The sequence below is a fragment of the Sinocyclocheilus grahami genome, unplaced genomic scaffold (genome assembly GCF_001515645.1).
Source record: "Sinocyclocheilus grahami isolate Dianchi unplaced genomic scaffold, SAMN03320097.WGS_v1.1 scaffold37426.1, whole genome shotgun sequence".
NCBI classification, from domain to species: Eukaryota; Metazoa; Chordata; class Actinopteri; order Cypriniformes; family Cyprinidae; genus Sinocyclocheilus; species Sinocyclocheilus grahami.
This window is the reverse complement of record NW_015522966.1, coordinates 1-1397: the sequence shown is the minus strand read 5'-3', so window position 1 is coordinate 1397 and position 1397 is coordinate 1. Positions and strand designations below refer to the sequence as shown.

The following is a 1397-nucleotide window of genomic DNA, read 5'->3' as shown; positions in this document are numbered from 1 at the left end:
GTAGATGAGTTTAAATCAGTCACCAAGTTCAAGATCTTCAACACCAACAACTTGTGGATCAGCCTGCCCGCCATTAAAAGGCTTCACGAGAAGAACGCCATGGACATGGAGATCATTGTCAACCCTAAGGTGCCCTTCATGCCTTCTCCATTACGGAGAACAACACTTGTGCGGACGTTTGGTTGTGAAACGGGCTTCTGTTCTGTTTCCAGACTCTCGACGGCGGTCTGAATGTCATCCAGCTGGAGACGGCTGTGGGTGCTGCCATGAAGAGCTTCGACAACGCACTCGGCATCAACGTGCCCCGCAGCCGCTTCCTGCCCGTCAAAACCACCTCGGACCTCCTGCTGGTCATGTCCAACCTGTACAGCATGAACGCGGGCTCTCTGACCATGAGCCCCAAGAGAGAGTTTCTCACAACACCTCACGTCAAACTGGGCAGCTCCTTCACTAAAGTAAGGTTCACTAAGGACTTTTACACTGTGCTGCTTATTCTGGACAAGAGCCACCCACTTAGACAGGAAGAGAGAGCTTGACTTTCATGTAAAGTACTCAATACCTCAATAATAGACCATGATAGCCCATTTATGTTATATTAAAAATATATGATTTATATATACGACATCAAAGAAATTAGTGCAAATGTTAAGAGTTATTTACTATATGTAATTCAATTAAAGAAATCTTAAATTAGCTAAGTAATAAAATATTTTATTAATAAACTAAATAATTGAAAGTGTTTAAATAATATTAATAATAAAATATTTTAAATGTTTATATTATATTGTTTTATATTATAATTCTAATTTATTATCATATATTATTATACAATATCAAAGAAATGTAAGTTATTTTACAGCTTAAAAGCTTCTGTGTCTTTAAGGCCAGAAACTCTGAATTAACTGTTTAGTAATTAAATGCTGTTGTTGTTTATTTAATAATGAAATGTTTTATATATTTAAAATGTTTATTGTATTTAAAACATAAAGTAAACTCAAATTTTTTTTTAAGTTTGTCATTTCCTAGATGTAATTCAAATTATTTTATTTATAATGAAATATTTTATATTTAAAATGTTTATATTCTATTTAAAACATCAAAGAAATGAGCTGAAAATGTTAATAAAATGTTATTTCACAGACATAATTTAAAGCTACCTTGTCTGTAAGGCGTGAAACATTAGCTGGTCAGTAATAGAGTATTTCTAAATTATTAACTTTAATAATACAGTATTTTATTTATTTAAAATGGTTATATTATAACTATTAAAGAAATTACTAGAAAATGTAATTTAAAAAATATAGAAAATTAAAAGCATTGTCTCAAAGGCCTGAAATATTGAATTACCTGTTCAATAGTTAAGTAATTTGTGAAATTAATTATATATATATATATAT

General features: G+C 31.4%; 1 protein-coding gene across 1 annotated transcript; it reads left to right on the top strand.

Annotated features, from left to right (window-relative positions):
• Positions 1–6: 6 nt before the first annotated feature.
• Positions 7–543, top strand: LOC107580602 (UTP--glucose-1-phosphate uridylyltransferase-like). The gene is made up of 2 exons (XM_016266274.1): positions 7–129; positions 213–543. The coding sequence occupies exons 1-2, from the start codon at positions 100–102 to the stop codon at positions 534–536; spliced, it is 354 nt and encodes a 117-aa protein (XP_016121760.1). The 5' UTR covers positions 7–99; the 3' UTR covers positions 537–543.
• Positions 544–1397: the final 854 nt, after the last annotated feature.

Coding starts and splice junctions, on each gene's coding strand:
- LOC107580602 (XM_016266274.1), top strand. CDS start 100: ATGGACATGGAGATCATTGTCAACCCTAAG. Junction 130..212: donor AGATCATTGTCAACCCTAAG/GTGCCCTTCATG, acceptor TTCTGTTTCCAG/ACTCTCGACGGCGGTCTGAA.